Below are 14,549 nucleotides of genomic sequence, written 5' to 3'. Positions count from 1 at the left end.
CTATCGACATAGAGAGCGCTTCTTAGTTCCAGCAGGTTTCATAAATATCTGTCTATACGTCGTCTATACTAAATTTAATAAATACCACACAATTTTTTCTGATGAATCATAAATTTAAACTTTGACAGATTTTGAAAACACAAATATAAGTACAAGCGAAGTTATCATATGATACCTATATTTAACATGTATGGTTTAAAATAAACGAAAAAAAAATAGATATTTTCAACGATGTAACATAAATAAGAATAACAGAAAGATGAATGTGCTAAAAGCATCTTGCTTTCCACCAAATACTTTTTCACAGGTAATGCAAGTGCACAAATATTTACACACACACACACACACATTTCACTATAGAAGACCAATAAGAACACATCATTTTAAATTACAAAGAGTAAGATTTTGACTTTTGATTGGATAATACGTAGTATCTTAATAAAAATTTCGTGGATTCTATTAATGAATAATTTAACACATAAATTAATCTTAATCAATTTATTATTTATACGTATGATAACATTTATAAATAACAAACAATACGTTTTACTACTCTAAAATTAAAAAAATATTGTCCGAAAATTTTACCGCCCATTTTGGTTTCATTGTTTCAAAGATTGTAAAAACTACCAATTCGTATTTAATATTTAGGAATTTTTTAAACGGACATTTTCTCATTCTTCCTGTAATCCAAGATATATTGCATAAAATACATTATTTTGAAAATAAGTCAGTTGCGGAATATATTAAATTTTCGTGCAAAATCGACCTAAGGATTTTTTTCTTATAATTGCTATTCTACATTTCCCGCCAACATGGCAAATATGGCGGAGCTCGTGTCGTTTCCCGCCAAGCCCTCACGGAGCTCTCGTATGGCGCACCTCACTTATATATCAGTATAAATTAATCGTGTTTTTTTGTGGCTTTTCTCAAGTTTTTAGATAAAAATGGGGCAGTCAGATGATGTAGAAGACTCTACTTACAGTAGACATCAAGATTTGTGTCAGAAATTGAATATGGATGCGACTGCTGCATCTGAAGCTTGGAAATCTTATGAGACTATTCGACAAAATTATACTCTTGAGGTATTTTTTGAATTACTCATTATCTTAATCATTTCATATTCTATTCATTGTTTCAGATTAATTACCGTAGTTTCTTCATCTTTGAACTATAAATCGAAAATATGTTTCTTTTACTGTTTATCTACAATACACAAATCGTTTAACTCCCCTGCTCAATGTTTAACGTTATTGAATTCGCGGTTTGTTTTACTCAACCGATTAAAGCGCACCAATTTAAAACAATAAGACTAAATGTTAGTTGCTTATATAAAGTATTTTTATTCAAACACAATAGTTAATTTATAAAAGAACCTGATGTAGAACTACCATAATTTGATCCTCTACTATTTAAAAATTGACACTGATTTTAAATATTATTGCATTCATCAATGTTTTACAATGTAATTTACTTTTGTCTACTGTTATTTACAAAATTCTATATCAGATTTATGTGTATATTTTTTAAAAGCAATATGTATACATGTATCTGTGTAATCATACACGCATAGAAATTCCTGTCTGTTTTTTCAGGGTGATCAGTTACATTGGATAGGGTGTGCATTATATGTAGCTTGCCGTAAGTCATCTATACCTACTGTTGGGAAGACTGGTACTAATGTGGAAGGAAATTGTGTTTCATTGACACGTTTATTACAATTGTGTAATCTTCCTTTGATACAGTTTTTTACAAAAAGTAAATCTTGGGCTGACATGGCCAATATGTCGCAAGATTTTCGTTCAAAGATTGAGAAACTTGAAGGAAACTTTGCTGTGTCAATGGTTATATTCAAAAAGTATCAGCCAATCTTTACTGACATATTTAAAGATCCTGTAGATGATATTTCACGGCCACCAAGATCAAGGAGACACAAAGCAATGCCATGTACACCTGCAAGAGTATTTGAATTTTGTTGGACATTATTTATTTGTATAAAGGGTGCATTTCCAGATATCTCTGATGATTTAGTTAATTCTTACCATCTTCTCCTAGTGTGTTGCGATCTTATATATAGCAATGCTTTGTTGGCTAACAGGAAGGACCTATTAAATCCTAATTTTCCTGGTAAATATATGCTGGTTATGTATGCAAGAAGAAATAGATTTTTACTTATATATTTTTTGACAGGTTTACCATCAAATTTTAATGATGAAAATTATATTCCACCACAGACAGCAAATTGTATTGTTAGCTTATTATGTGAACGTCATGAAGCTATTGCTGTTGAAGCTAAAGTAATTAAGGAATATTATCTGAAAAATCATATTAATAAATTGTTCAATGAAAGAGTTCTGCGTGGTGATCAGACAAATTTCTCTGGTATTTTAGAAGCTTTATATTTTGATGGAAATAGCAAAGCTATTAACAGAGTGTATGAACAACATGTACTAAGTGTTGGAGACTTTGATGAAAGGATTTTCTTAGGTAACTTTTTTTTTGTTGTTACTCTATATTAACCTTTTTTATAGCTTTTAAACTCGCTTACTACTAAGGAAACAATGCTTGTAAATAAAATAGTGCTCTTAACTGTATGCCTGTATGCTTGTTGTTATACATTTTTGCTTTCATAAACATAGGTTGCTTGTAAATCATAAATTTGAGTAAGATATGGATCTTATTATTTATTTTATCCTATATTAATTAATATAACTTATCATATATGTATGAAATTACAAATTCAGATAAAATGATATACTATTATTTCTATTTTTGTATAGAATGTTCATAAATAGCAAATTTTCTTATTTGTATATACAATAATGCTTAAAGCGCAAGCGTGTTTTCTTATGAGTTGAAAAGAACAAGAAATGAAAGAGAATGAGAAGCAAATTCATTCAGTTGATTCTTTTAGTCACTAAATAATAGCTTATTACTTTGACTTATAAAATAATGAAATCAATATACTTATCCTTTTATCACAACATGTAGATTCTTAATGAATCTGTGAAAATTCTCTGGGACATTACTGTAATTATTTGTATAAAACCAGTAAGGTTATTTTATAGATTTGCTTATGTTTTTTTGATTTGCATTTTTTAATAAAGGACAGATAATGAGCTAACAATCTTTATTTTGTCTTTTTGAATAATTTTCATTTCTTGCTGTTAATCAATTTGTGTCTGCTTTATCTTGATTGTGGTATAGCTGATTGGAGAAGAGTGAGATTAAATGGAATATCAAGTTTGGAAATTGTTGGAGAAGATATAACTTATCATGCTAAATTATCTAAACATATTTTCATGAAAGGTAGGTTTATAGTACACCGAAAGCTGCTATAAGAAAGTAATAAGCTTGGTAGTAAATAGCATAAGGCTCTGGCATGAATGCATATAAATTCTAAATTGTTTATAAGACAGCTGTATATAATTTATCCTAAAATACTCGAAAAATGGAATATTAATATGTTACAAATATTATACATAATTTTATTTCATTTCAGGTCATGATGCCAGTAATAACATCGGTTCACCTACACAGATGATGAATGTTGGTGATCTTCATGAACAGTTTCAAATGAAGAAAGAACAATATAGCGGAGTAAGTATTAAAATAATTATATATATGCATTTATCATTTTTATAAACCTTGCAATTTTAAATAAATTTTTATTGTAAAAAAATTGATGTATATTTAATGTTTATAGCAGATACAACACTTAGCTCCACCCACTCCATTAACTGGACGCAGTTACCTCAGACCAAAAGATATTACTAATGTGACACCAGTATCCACTGCAACGCAGAGTGTAATTCGACTCCAAGCTATGTTAGCAGGTCAAACATCACCGAGCGAAAATTTGTTGCAAATCTTAAATAGTTGCTCTCAAGACGTAAAGACGCTCGTCGAGACGAAAGTCAAAGAGCTCGGAGAACTATTTTGCGCCAACTACAACAAAAGTACAAACGCGAATGATACCACGTCAGATTTTGGAAAGATGAGACTTTATTTGGGTCAAACCCTTTTCTATAGACTTCTAGAAATGATTTTAAATGACGAGAAACGCAAGAAACCAAATTATGACGTTACGGTATGTTGATTAGTGATTTAAAATTTTAATAAACTAAATCAGTAGATGAATAATATCTTATCTTGGTATGTTGTAGAATCTTCTCACGAAAGAAATCTTTATTCAGTGCTTATTTGCTTGTTGCTTAGAGATAGTCATTTACTCGTATAAAAGCAACGACAAAATCTTCCCTTGGATTTTGAATGCCTTGAGTTTAGATGCCTACTATTTCTATAAAGTGATAGAAATTATAGTTAGAGCGGAAAATCAATTATCACGCGATGTTGTAAAGCATTTGAATCAAATAGAGGAAAAGATATTAGAATCGCTTGCATGGCAAAGTGATAGTCCTTTGTGGAGTGCCATTCAATCCACGCCTGAAGGTGTACCAAGCTGCGAAGAAGTTTCTTTACCAGGCATGTTGGAAACTGTTGACCCAAATATTCCAGGACAACCCGTATTGAGAAGAATCGCTTTGGACCGTGGTACTCATCACGATGTTCAACAAAGCCCTATTTCCTCTGCTTCAGAAAGATTTCAGTCTCCTGTTGCAGCATCTGGTGTAGCTAAGAAACGTCTATTTCCTGACACTAGAATTGGTGGACAAAGCGTCTTACGAGTGACAGGTCAAAGTGTTTTACCATCAAAAGTTTTGACCATTGATGGCAATTCAAGAATACTTCTCTTACCTGAACAAATTACAGTTCCAAGATCATCTAGTGTACAATCTACAGGTACTCCGATGCAAACTGTAGCAGTTAACAGAGAGCCAGCAAAACCAAAACGAACCGGTTCTGTCGCACTATTTTTCAGGAAATTCTATAATCTAGCTAGTGTACGCATGCTAGATTTATGCGGTTCGTTAGAAATAATGGACATCGATTTAAAGAAGAAGATATGGACAATCTTTGAGTACTCTATTAAGGAACGAACAGAATTAATGAAGGACCGTCACTTAGATCAAATTTTAATGTGTGCAATTTACGTCATATGCAAGTTGGCAAAGATGGAGAAGAATTCGTTCACTGAAATTATGCGATGTTACCGACTACAACCACAAGCAGAATCTCACATATATAGATCAGTACTTATAGCTAAAACACCGTCCGGCGAATTACAGAAGAATAATGAAGAGATCGGGCAGAAAGATGTATCCGATAAAGAAACCAATGCGGCACCTCCTACACCTACAAACATGGCTGGGACTTCGCAGAACTTCGGAGAAGAAACACGTGGGGATTTAATTAAATTTTACAATACAGTATACGTACCACAGGTGAAAGAAGTGGCGAATAAGTTGGGACTAGCACGCGGAAGCGTAATGAATCTATCATTAAGTCCACTACCGAAAGGGAAACCTCCCGCGAGTTCACCGGTGAGACGTGTCACCAGTAGTATTATGACACGTACATTAGATCCGAAAGCTATTTCTGCTTCTCCAGCACCACAACTTAGTTATTGCTTTAGTCGTAGTCCTGCTAAGGTAAATTAAAATCGCATATTTCTTATGTAAAATTTTATTGTTAAATCATGTATTATACGTATTTTGTTCTTATTTATAGGATTTGGAGGCTATTAATAAAATGATGATTTCTGTCGACCCGAAAAGATCTGTGGGCAAGCGACTTTTAACGGATGAAACTGACGTGGAGATGTCAGATGGAGGACCATCTCCGATCAAAAAAACAACTACATTTGTTGCGCGTAAATTGGAAAACATAATTGGCGAACGACGTACGCAAAATCAATAAGAGAATTTAATTGAACGTTAAAATAACTTATTGAAAATATGGGTAATGAAAGGAAAACTATTTTTTTGAGACGTCGTTCTCATTGAATAAAAAAAAATTAATTAAAAAATCAAACAAATAGGAACAATCATTTTGAAGTCGAATTTTTGTTTCTTGGCTGTGTGGCTTAAAATAAATGAAATGTTCGCTCGAAATGTTCTCAGGTATGATCATGTTAGAAACAGAGAAAAAGGCCGTGTAATAACTGATCGTACGTAGGAATAGTATAATGTCATATTAGGTAAAGACAGAATTTTATTTCCAGTGCGCTTTTTTAATTATTTCAATGAATTTAATTGAAAGAAAGTTATTTTAAGCATTGTTTCAAAGGCAATAATTCCGGGATGTAAAAAAGTTAATTTGGGCATTAGATGTAGTTTAATTTTAAATATTATATTTTCGTTGTGTAAGTATTCTATATCACATGTTAATAGAGAAGATACGAAAAACATACAAGGTGGTTGGTAACTGGTGGTACAAGCGGAAAGGGGGTGATTCTACGCAAAAAAAGAAGTCGAAAATATAGAATAAAAAATTTTTTTTTTTAATTTTTTTAAAAATCTACAGTGAGATCTATTATAACGAGACGTGATAAAGTATACGCGTACCGAGCGAAAATTCAAAGTCGATTTTCTCGGAAACAAAGCCTCAAACGAAAAATTTTTTATTCTATATTTTCGACTTCTTTTTTCGCGTAGAATCACCCCCTTTTCGCTTGTACCACCAGTTACCAACCACCCTGTATATTACGTGTCTATCAATTGATGATTATGAATGAATCGTTCGATTTTCGTATTATACTGGAAATGATTCTGACTTTTATTGATATCGCTGATCAGTGATATTTTAATCAAGCTATGTACTATCTTTACAATTATATATATTAACTTATATATAATATATGATGAATTTGTAAGAGTTATGGTCATAGACGTTAAAGAAATTTTATTTTACCAGTAGATTTAAACATGCTACAAAAGCAGTCGAGTGCTCGAAGCATGCAAATACGATCTGGGTGATATTTAATTAAATGTATGATCATTTAATGTATACATATATATATTGTTTGATCTTTCGATTATAATAAGTTATTCGCGTGTCTCGGAGATTTCGTTTGTTTCGTGAACTGAGACTTTTCAATTTCCGATCACACCTAATTAGGTGCGTAATGTTAGGATGTAAGCGTTCTTTTTTCTTTTTCTTTTTCTTTTTTCAAATTTTACATTTGATCTCATTAAATTTGTCTTTTTATTGTCAAACAATACATATTAAATTACAGATAATATTATTATTAAGATTAGATCGATATTTAAATGACTTAGGGTTTAAAGGAAAGCTCTCATTTGTCCAAGAAATTTTGCATAAATGCGGAACAAAAAAAAATTTTGTAAAAAATTTGTAAGTAAAAAAACGAGTCGATTATCTCGAAGAGAAGTCGTAACGCGATTGTAATAACAATATTTTCAGTATCGTTATTACGCATGATAGTTTACAGCACAAATAGTGTTCTTGAAAAGTTTTCGAACTAGAACAATATAGTTCAGTGAGGAAGAGATCTTGCTTCTCATACACATACGGCAGTTCCTCTAATGACTTCTTTTAGATAAAAAAGAAATTGTAAAGAGTTTTATTGGCATATAATAATTATTAAATAGTTTATGTGTACATAGTATTGTAATTCGAAAGTAAATTAGAAAAATAAAAGGCGAAAATTTTATATGTTACATCTGCTCTAATATTACTGTGAATCTTTATGCAAATTCATATCTTTATAAACACGACTAAGGGGATGGAATTTAATTGGAGATGTGTTTCGCCCTCAAAATATTATAACAAATATTTTGAATATTTTACACATTTTTACATATATCGTACATTCTGCAATTTAATTATTTTATTAAAAATTTTTGCATATCAAAAGTATTTTTAAAAATATAAAGAAATTTATAATAATTATTACATTTTTTCTTTTTATTTACAATATTTTTAATCTAATATAATGAACATTAATGACAATTAAAGGTGACTCGATTATGTAAAAGCAAATTAATATTCAGAGATTTATAGGTTAGAAAATTGAAAGATTGATTGCATGACTTTTCTCTAACCTTAGTAATACAAAACAAAAGGTGATTTCACACTAAATCGATTGCTTTTTTCTTTCTCGATATCTGGACTTTTATTCCAAATGGGATATGATGTAGTTCACATGAAACTAGAGGTTTAACTCATCATTTTAAAAATCATTTAAGAAATACAACCTTTTGAATTTTGCGATCTTTGCTCATCTTTGAAAAACTTATATATTTATATTTTTAAAACTTATTTTTTAGTTGGAACATCGAAAACTATGACATTGTAAGCAAAAGAAGTCAATAATTTTGTGTTCCCTAAAATAAAACATAGCCATAAAACTATGTTAAAAAAGTAGGTTATATTTAAATAATAAAGACATCAATTTATTTTTACTGAATTAATTAACAGTTAAAGGATACATAAATGAAATACATAACCTCAATACATTCATAGTAAGTATACAAAGTTTGTTGTAACGGCAATTTGTAATAAATCTAATAATTTTATATTATTTTCATAAAAAGAGTGCTTTTGTATTATATTTAAATTACTTATGTGAAATAATATGTAAATCAATGTTTTAAATACAATATCGTATTGTGTCACGAAAAATACATCTCCACAACAAAATACAAAATATGGAAATATCAACAGTAAAACAAATTTTTCGACGCATTTTTACTGACAGCACAAAATATGATATAGTGAAACAAGCAAAAGTTATGAATAAAATTATGAACAAAAACAAACAAAAAAGGTAGTACACTCTACATTTTCTAAGCAGATGTAGATTTTATTTATTATTTCTTAATCTCCTTTTAACTAAATGGTGATTGTTTTATTTGTAAACAGGGAGTCAATCAATGATAACATAAATCCTTATGCACATGCAACTTCAACAAGTAAACTTTCTATACATACAGTGCGAAGGATGATTGTTCTAAATAAGGTTTTTATGAAGTATATTACAGATTTAATGTCAACTGGAGAGATAGTTCCTGAGATTCTAAATAAGAATATAGAGATTTCTCATGTTAAAGTAACTGCAGATTTTAAATTCATTAATGTATATTGGATAGACAATAATACTGAGAATACTGATATAGTGGAACTTTTGCAAAAATGTGCCTCTCAATTGAGGCATGAATTGTCTCAACTCCGTGTTATAGGGGTTGTACCTCCTATTAAATTTGTCAAATGTAAAGGTACAAGTATTTTAAGGGAAGTAGAACAAAAATTGAAGATTATGGACTTTGGGGAAGATCATGTATCTAGTCCATATCCAGATGCTATACAACAGATCATTACTGCTTCTGGAACTTCTGATGTTAATCAAAATGTTGAGAATGTTGAAAATAATAACTTTAGTATTACTTTGCCAGTAATGAGACATGATGTATTTGGATTAGATCATTTTCGAATTATGTCTCAGGTATATTATGTACATATGTATAATAGCTATGATTATTAATATAATATTTAAGAATATTTCTCTTTTTTGCAGATAAAATCCTCATTAAATAAATCAAAAAAAGTTACGATAAGACAAATAGAAAACATGCCATCCTCGAATTCATATTCTACATCAAATATAAAAAATAGCCCAAATTTTGTAACTAATAGGGAAGAACAGAATGAGTTTAAGCAATTTTTATATCACAGACGAAAAGAACAGAGAAAGAAAATGAAGAAATATCGAGTAGATAATTCTATTTATGATTCTGAAGAACAAAGTGACAATGATGATCTTGGAAACGATTATAATGATTTCACTGAAGACAATTATGATGAAAACATTGATTATTACAAAAAACAGTAAGGACATGATAAACAATAGGGAATTGATAGCATATAAACAGTTAGTATAGCAAATTTGTTTTATACAAACATTAATAAACTAATGTTAATGATATTTATTTTCCCACAGTTCATTTTATTTTATGTTACATTTGTGCATAATGTACAATTCAACTTCCCTCTGTAAGACTCATGTAAGTAACATGACATATTTGCAATATTTGTCCAAATTATTGATCCCATTGACTCGATTTGATTTTGATGATTTATTGTATGTTTTGTTTGTGATCAATCTCAAGTATTTAAATAATTCCGCACATGTACTGTTATTCCCTTTTTCAATATTTATTATTTATTTTATCATATCTATAATCATGGCAAGAAATTGAAATTTGTACAAAAATCCAATACTCCAACATTCAACTAGTTTTCGGAAACGTAGGTGGTGGGATAATAAACTTAAACTAAGAATTGAGTACTGTCGTCCTTGAAACAATTCAAGAAATTATAAATTATAAAATTAACAAAGTAAAACATAAATTAGAAATTAAATTGTACAATAATATTAATCAACACGTGATTCTTGTTTGGTATACTGCAGTACATGTATACCTAATCTAAATCACATAAATCATCCAATTCGTCCGAATGGATATTAAAGTCAATAGAGTATGATTTAACAATAAAATTTTATACTAAATTTCAACTAGATCGCGTTTGTGGCGTGTTCAATTCCTGTTCCTGAACAGTTTTAGAGTCAACTTCCTCGTTAGTTAAAATAAGTGAAATTTGTTGTTCATTTATATTTTTAACGTTTGAACGAATATCTGATACTGTTAAATGGGATATCGAATCACTTAGATTGCATGCTTCTAATACATATTTATTGAAAATTTCACTTTTATCAGCATAAACATGATGTCCTGCTCCTGTTATGGCCTATAATCAATCAAAATATACCATTGAAATAACTTAAAATTCATAATTCGTTCTCGAAATTCTTTCTAGATCTTTATATCTTCTTTTTTATGTTCTTACCTGAACATTAATGTACGACAATGTTCTAGCTTGTTTAAGTGTTTCCCAAGATGAATTATCGACCCAAGATCGACTACCATATAATAGAGTTATGGGAATATCTGGACTTAGTTTATCCATTCTCCTAACAATAGGATTTTTGGCCCAACCAAAATGTTGCATCATCGCATGAAATGCACTCTCACCACTTTTCATTGGACATGTGAAAATGTAACTTTTACATTTTATATTTAAAAACTCATATATGAAAAATTCGTTCAATGAAGTTAAGAACGTAAGACTTCAAAATCTGTGTGAATTCAAAAATTTTTATTCTATATTTAAAGATTTTAAATACTTACGATGGTGTTTGGGCATTACATTGATGCAAATACTGTGAAATCACAGCAGTGTCATCCTTTAATACAGGTGCAAATTTTTTTACTATATCTGGCCTTGTTTTTTCAATTAACCACTGCCCTAAAAGAAATAACATTTTATATACTATGAAATACTACATATTTTATATAAACATGAATACATATTATATACTACTATATATACCAATAGTACAAAATTTTACATCTCAAAAATTGGCACATGAAAATGTGATAGAATAAGAACTAACCAAATGGACCAGCTACTCTCACTGGCCATAGTGGGTTTAATGGTTCCATTATATATGCTATAACTTTTACCCACATAGGAGCTCTGGAAATTCGTTCTACAGGTCTTTCAGGGAATCCCCAAGGATCAGCAAGAATTAGATGTTTTATTCTTTCAGGGTATTGCATACTATATGATGCTGCAAGGAAACCACCCATTGAATGACCTAACAGCACAAATTTCTCTAACTGCATCTCCCTGCGCCACTCCTCTATGGAACGAACTAGTTGACTCTCAGCTACTTGTGCTTCATTGCTAAAAACAGGACGACTACTTCTACCAAAACCTGGATAACAAGAATTAATTGTTTTACATAAAACATCAAATACACAAAAACATAATTGTACATTATAGATCAACAAATCAATTTAATACTAATTTGTGATTATATGATCTTATAGGTAAATAAATACAGTGATACCAACTGTCACTCTTTGAAAAATATGCAACATCATTTGTTTCACAAATTATATATAATTCCAAAGTTCAATCTCAGTCATCTATGAGTCATGCATGATAGCTACTGTATTAAAGAACAAAGTATATATCTGAACAGCTTTCTTTGAAAAATAATTGGATAAAATTGAAGATTTATATCTATTATATGTAATAAGACTTTTAAGAGATCTATAATTTCCTTCTATTTTTACCTAATATATCAATGGCATACACTGGTCTCTGTGAAGCCAAAGCATCAAGATTTAAACACCATAATGCTACACCTGCCCCTAAACCATGCAACAGAACAATTGGTGTGTTTGGTGATTCTTCATTTAAAGAAATGGTCCATATTTTATCTGATGTTCCTACAACTGGTCCTATGTCCACATACCATCCTCGATATGCAGTTTTCAAACCTACATTGTCAAAATATAGTAATTGTTAAATCAAATAATCATTACCCTATTTGAAATTATCCTGTTAAGTTGTAAATCTACTTTACCGTATAAACATTAAATGAGAAATAAATAATTTAAGTAACTTACAAGAAAGAATTTTTTTCTCAACAGAACGTAACATAGCTGAAGATGAGCCAGACCAGCTAAACCATTCCCAAAACCAGCTAGTGAATAAAAAAAGATTTATTATTCATGAATAAAAAATGTTTTTCATAAATAAACAATAAACTTTACTAAACCTTTCATAAATTTTACATTATATCATGCATTACATATTTATAAAATTACATTTTTATAACAGTATTTTTTACATAAAAACAATATTAATTATTAAAAATAGAATAATAACAAGAAGGATTTTTAATTTAACGAAATTTTTCATGGTACATACCATTGATCACGTATCATTGTATTTTGTTTTTTTTCGATACTGTTACAATGTAGTTTTACAAATGTCACGTTGCAATTTATATGACACTGAACTTGAAAAATTGCCTCATGTTATATAATAAATCCTGACAAGCATGTTAAACGTGAGATCTGTGTAGTTTCAATTTTGAAGACTTGTAATGCGTAAATTACGAAATAAATTACCTACGTGCTTGTACGTAAAATATAACTTGAAATCGGATTAACTACATATTTCTTTGGTTATGATTCTTCGTGCTAAAAGTGTTTGGCGCGTGACCTTGAAATGCAACCCAACATAATATAGTTAATTCTTTGACTTCCATATTCATTTTTCTTTCTATACATCTATGTAATGTTTCAAAATACTTCTATGTGTGCGGTTATCTATAATATAAATCTATTAATTACAACGATAATTTCTATTGCCAACATTGAAACGCGCGTCGAAATTTTTTAACTTAAATCTTGAACACGAAAGATGATGCAATCGTGATAATGAAATTATAATAAATTCTGAACGACGCTGTGTGTTTGATGTCGCCGAAACACATGGAAAAACCAATCAGTTTGAACTAAGAAAAAAATAATAATGTGATTGACAGTCATGAAGGAGGAGATATTTAAAATCGTTTGATTCGTACCTTTTCGATCTGACAATTTCATGATTTGCCATTAGCTTTTACGGTGCTGTCGTTGTTCGAATACGATGATTTCTTTGTAGACAATGTTAGAAAAACAGTGCGTCGACGTAGCCAATTCTATTATCTAGTCTGTGTCGATTCGAGTATACTGTCTGTTGAAGAGCGAAAGAGTGGGAGAATCAGCTGATGTACATATGTGCTGATGTGCTGAAGAATTTGTGGAGTTTCTTCTTTCATGAAATACAAAATACAAGTTTTATCGTTTATTGTTATATGTATATATATAAATTTTTTTTCAAACTACGCAATAATTACTTTATTATCAGCACATTAGTTTTCGAAAGTTCTATTACGATAATAAACAAAGTGTTGCATCTAGCGAATGTAATTTAACCTAAAAACTTTCACGATAACCAACATTAACATGTAGATGTATATATTGTATATTATGAATATTTTAGTTTTTTTTAAAGGAAGAAAGAAACTGATTGTTTGTTTACTAGCATTCGTATTATTCTAGCGTAGTTTATATTATTCGTTATCTTGTAAGTTAGAGAAGTTCATGGCGATTTGATATGAACGATAATTCAATTTTATAATAATTCCCATTCGATAATATTATATCTATATTACTTACAGTTTCTTTTTAACATATATCGTTTTATATTTAAATTCTGGCATATAAATTAATGTGAAACTTACAGAGAATAAAATATATTGGAAATGATAGAATATATCGATTTGTGAAAGACAGCGATTAAAGATAAAAAAAGAATGTCGTATATTGTTGTCGGAAAAGGTATAGAAATAGGTGTTTTATACATTGATAAGAGGAAAAACAGGTTAACATCGATTACATCGATTACACAAAATTAATGGTTAAGATCTTATTTTTGTTTCCAATTAATAATTTAAAATATTTTCAACTTTTGAATAATTAAATTATCCGCATGATTAACATTGGTCTTTATAGTCTCATAAAGTAAATGAAACTAATACTTTATCTTTGTAACACGCAACAAAGTGTAAGCGTAGTACAATGAAGAATACCAGACAAGGCATTTTATAATGATCAGAGAGCTTCTATACACAGGCTCCTGGGTGCTTTTGGCTCTCCCGACAATATGAGCTATTCATCCCAATCAGCACATCCTCATTGCACCCATGCACAATTCTCATTACT

At 29.8% G+C, this 14,549-nt stretch overlaps 3 protein-coding genes across 18 annotated transcripts; 2 read left to right on the top strand and 1 right to left on the bottom strand.

Moving 5' to 3' along the window:
- Positions 1-802: 802 nt before the first annotated feature.
- LOC126870862 (retinoblastoma-like protein 1) lies at positions 803-7,583 on the top strand. 4 transcript variants are annotated; one of them, XM_050628949.1, is made up of 8 exons: positions 803-1,085; positions 1,596-2,127; positions 2,191-2,487; positions 3,208-3,309; positions 3,503-3,600; positions 3,710-4,090; positions 4,167-5,552; positions 5,632-7,583. In XM_050628949.1, the coding sequence occupies exons 1-8, from the start codon at positions 948-950 to the stop codon at positions 5,818-5,820; spliced, it is 3,123 nt and encodes a 1,040-aa protein (XP_050484906.1). In that variant the 5' UTR covers positions 803-947; the 3' UTR covers positions 5,821-7,583. The 4 variants fall into 4 exon arrangements, with proteins under 4 accessions (XP_050484906.1, XP_050484904.1, XP_050484908.1 ...); XM_050628947.1 differs by having other exon boundaries at positions 3,707-4,090; XM_050628951.1 differs by lacking the exon at positions 3,208-3,309.
- A 36-nt stretch (positions 7,584-7,619) lies between these two features.
- On the top strand, positions 7,620-11,703 carry LOC126870881 (putative ribosome-binding factor A, mitochondrial). 4 transcript variants are annotated; one of them, XR_007691464.1, is made up of 6 exons: positions 7,620-8,387; positions 8,460-8,692; positions 8,788-9,367; positions 9,440-9,793; positions 9,863-9,926; positions 11,534-11,703. XR_007691464.1 is itself a non-coding variant. In XM_050629012.1 (6 exons), the coding sequence occupies exons 3-5, from the start codon at positions 8,574-8,576 to the stop codon at positions 9,752-9,754; spliced, it is 1,014 nt and encodes a 337-aa protein (XP_050484969.1). In that variant the 5' UTR covers positions 7,620-7,988; positions 8,193-8,387; positions 8,460-8,573; the 3' UTR covers positions 9,755-9,793; positions 9,863-10,421. The 4 variants fall into 4 exon arrangements, 3 of the variants coding, with proteins under 3 accessions (XP_050484969.1, XP_050484968.1, XP_050484971.1); XM_050629012.1 differs by lacking the exon at positions 11,534-11,703 and having other exon boundaries at positions 7,620-7,988; positions 8,193-8,387; positions 9,863-10,421; XM_050629011.1 differs by lacking the exon at positions 11,534-11,703 and having other exon boundaries at positions 7,620-8,080; positions 8,193-8,387; positions 9,863-10,421.
- Positions 9,834-13,604, bottom strand: LOC126870877 ((Lyso)-N-acylphosphatidylethanolamine lipase). 10 transcript variants are annotated; one of them, XM_050628997.1, is made up of 9 exons: positions 13,367-13,603; positions 12,909-13,109; positions 12,706-12,829; positions 12,402-12,478; positions 12,066-12,272; positions 11,378-11,701; positions 11,112-11,229; positions 10,771-10,984; positions 9,834-10,671 (listed from the first exon to the last, which is right to left on the bottom strand). In XM_050628997.1, exons 3-9 carry the CDS (start codon positions 12,720-12,722, stop codon positions 10,435-10,437), a joined length of 1,194 nt encoding a protein of 397 aa, XP_050484954.1. In that variant the 5' UTR covers positions 12,723-12,829; positions 12,909-13,109; positions 13,367-13,603; the 3' UTR covers positions 9,834-10,434. The 10 variants fall into 10 exon arrangements, with proteins under 10 accessions (XP_050484954.1, XP_050484955.1, XP_050484956.1 ...); XM_050628998.1 differs by having other exon boundaries at positions 12,913-13,109; XM_050628999.1 differs by having other exon boundaries at positions 12,909-13,002.
- Between the last annotated feature and the right edge of the window lie 945 nt (positions 13,605-14,549).

This window comes from Bombus huntii, chromosome 11, assembly GCF_024542735.1.
Source record: "Bombus huntii isolate Logan2020A chromosome 11, iyBomHunt1.1, whole genome shotgun sequence".
NCBI classification, from domain to species: Eukaryota; Metazoa; Arthropoda; class Insecta; order Hymenoptera; family Apidae; genus Bombus; species Bombus huntii.
The sequence above is the reverse complement of the archived record's forward strand: the minus strand, read 5'-3'. Positions and strand labels throughout refer to the sequence as shown.